The sequence below is a fragment of the Triticum dicoccoides genome, chromosome 4B (genome assembly GCF_002162155.2).
Source record: "Triticum dicoccoides isolate Atlit2015 ecotype Zavitan chromosome 4B, WEW_v2.0, whole genome shotgun sequence".
NCBI classification, from domain to species: Eukaryota; Viridiplantae; Streptophyta; class Magnoliopsida; order Poales; family Poaceae; genus Triticum; species Triticum dicoccoides.
This window is the reverse complement of record NC_041387.1, coordinates 667,863,055-667,865,923: the sequence shown is the minus strand read 5'-3', so window position 1 is coordinate 667,865,923 and position 2,869 is coordinate 667,863,055. Positions and strand designations below refer to the sequence as shown.

The 2,869-nt window shown below is 43.4% G+C and overlaps 1 protein-coding gene across 1 annotated transcript in view; it reads right to left on the bottom strand.

The window, feature by feature from the left end:
- The window catches only part of LOC119293039 (flavin-containing monooxygenase FMO GS-OX-like 4), a 9,532-nt gene extending 7,580 nt beyond the window's left edge, over positions 1 to 1,952 (bottom strand). The window contains exons 1-2 of the mRNA XM_037571643.1: positions 1,801 to 1,952; positions 987 to 1,456 (exon numbers count right to left, since the gene is read on the bottom strand). Coding sequence (XP_037427540.1) covers positions 987 to 1,456; positions 1,801 to 1,952 — 622 coding nt within the window. The remainder of the gene's footprint in view (positions 1 to 986; positions 1,457 to 1,800) is intronic.
- Between the last annotated feature and the right edge of the window lie 917 nt (positions 1,953 to 2,869).

Sequence of the window (2,869 nt, the reverse complement as noted above, 5' to 3'; positions counted from 1 at the left end):
GGGTTGTTCCGATGGGTGTACTACTCTAGTACATGTTCTGAAATGAGATTATGTGCTTCAAAATTTGATGTGTACCCTTCAAAAACTATAACACAACTAATTAACTTGAACTTCCTGGATATGAACATCAACTGCCCCCGCGTCGCTCCCGTGTGGGCGACTCGGGAGGCAGCCTGAATCCTAGCCGCCGCCACCAAAAATCTATTGTTCCTGTTTGCCGCTATCGGAAGACACCGACGAAGCCATGTGGCCGACGATGCGACGGGGACCTTGCTCGCTGCAGGGATGGCTCTTGGGTTGTTCCGATGGGTGTACTACTTTAGTACAAATTTCTGGAATGAATCAATTGCTACCTAGAGGCTAGCTTTTCACTTCAGTTCATCGAGCTAGCAGAAGCTTCATAATCCTCTTCACCACGGAATCTGACACCCAAAAAAATTGGATCGGTGCGACTCGAGCGGCGGCTCCAGGGGAAACCCACAGTGGGCACACGGGGAGACCCTTAATCACCGTTTTCACAACTTGAATGTGGGAAGGAACGATGGTGGGTGTGTGATACGGAGCTAGGGATGAATACTTACATTTGATCTCCATTGGCATCTTTGTTCAAACCAGGGGCACAACAGGTACAATTTTCATTTCCTTCTATGCATGCATGCTATTTTCTATTGCTTTTTGTTCAACTGCTTTCCATTTTTACGGAGTAAACTAGATCCGGTTAGCACATATGTACCTATATATGTTGTGAAAATTTTTATGCATCGTTTTCATACAAATTATTGGCATATACCCGGGTCTAGTGGTAGAATAATACCCTACCACAGTACAGACCCGGGTTCGATTTCTGGCTAGTGCACTCTTTTATTTATACTTATATTTAAAATATTTTTGTCCAAACAAAATAAGGTCCAACCATTCCATTTCCGAATAAGCCGAACCGCAAGTAGCCCTCGATGAGGTAAGATCAGAACTTGGCGAGATCTCACGTTGCGCTTGCTCCAACAGTTGGGCGTCGTCATCCCACTTGTCCCGGTAGCTGTCCGGCTGGTCCCTCACCCTGCCTCTCGCCGCGACATAGATCTCCTTCCTCCACTCCTCGATCCTCTCCAGCCCGCACCGCTCAACCAGCCAATCCTCGTACTCGAATGTGCCTACGCCCAGGTCGTGGGTGAACCTCTTTGAGTGTCCGCGGGCCTCCATGTCTGAGTAGAAGGACGCCACGTCCTGCGTCATCTGCTCTGACGACGGGAGCTCGATCCTCCCCGACAGAACCCCGGCCACCCAGCTGCTCTGGAGCTGGAACACCGGGAAAAGGAATCCCTTGAATGGCAGTCCGACGAAGGAGATGCTAGGGGCCAGCCGCGGCGGGAACACGTGCTTGTACAGCGGGCCGACGCGGTTGTCGTCCACCGTGATAGCAGAGTCGTCGCCGAAGAACGAGAAGCTGTACTTGTACCTATGACGAGCACATCTCCATCGGTTAACATCGATCTCCACTACAAGCATAATTTGGTACTCCCTTCATTCCACAATGTAGTGCCTATAGATTTTTGTGAAAGTCAAACTTTGCCAAATTTGACCAAGTGTATAGAGAAAACTGTCTACATCTACAATATCAAACATATACATTCTGAAAATATAACTCGTGATGTATCCAATGATGTCCATTTGGTATTCTAGATGTACCTACTTTTCTCTATAAATATGGTCAAAGTTTGTATTGTTTGACTTTTGCAAAAATCTATAGGCACTACATTATGAAACGGAGGGAGTAACTAATTTTATACAATATGCAGGTACCCAGTGTAGTGCACGATGGCGTCTGCCTTCACCCTGCTGCCGCCCTGGAACACCACGATGCCGTCCTCCTCGGCGCAGTCGATCTGCAGCACCCAACCATTTGAAAAAGTAGCTCGAGGTGATGAGGGGATTGGATTTGGGCGTGATGACATTTTCTAGCGCCAAGTTGGTATTAATATACCCAGGCCCGAGCCCAAGGGGGTGCAACATGTGCACCCCCACAGGGAAAATCCTATATGCCGCTCCTTGCGTCAAACTGCCGGCGCTTCGCACAGGCGAGCGACCGAGCAGCGACGCAACGGGCCGGCCCGTTGAACGGTTCCAGCGCTCCCGGTTTTGGGAAGGTTTCCAGCTGGTTTTTTCCGGTTTTGGGAACCTTCTAGAAGGTTCCTGAACCGGTTTTTTTTCTTTTTCTATTTCTGTTTCATTTTTTTTCAAGTTTATATTTTCTTTTTCAAAAAATGTTCGTATTTTTTGGAAAATGTTCGCGGTTTTACAAAAATGTTCAGAATTTGAAAACAATTCGTGTTTTTAATTTTTTTCATAAATTCAAAACCTGTATGCATTTCTCAAAAATTGTTCGGAATTTTCAAAAATTGTTCAAAAAATGTTCGCGCTTCCAAATTTGTTTGGTATTTTCAAATTTGTTCTCTGTTCAAAAATTTGTTCTAAATATTCAAAAAATGTCCGTGCTTTAATACATTGTTCATGCTTCCAAATTTGTTCTCTGTTTCAAAATTGGTTCTCAAGATTCAAAAAATGTTCATGCTTTAAGAAATTGTCCAAATTTGTTCTTCGTTTCAAAATTTGTTCTCCAAATTCAAAAAATGTTCCTACTTTTAGAAAATATTTATGTTTAAATTTTGTTCTCAATTTTAAAACTTTGTTCTCTAAATTCAAAAAATGTTCGGAATTTAGAAAATGTTCCTATTTTTTCAAGATTTGTTCACCAGTTCAAAAAATGTTTATGTTTTAAAATATTTATGTTCAAAAAATGTTCGTGCTTTAATACATTGTTCATGCTTCCAAATTTGTTCTCTGTTTCAAAATTTGTTCTCAAGATTCAAAA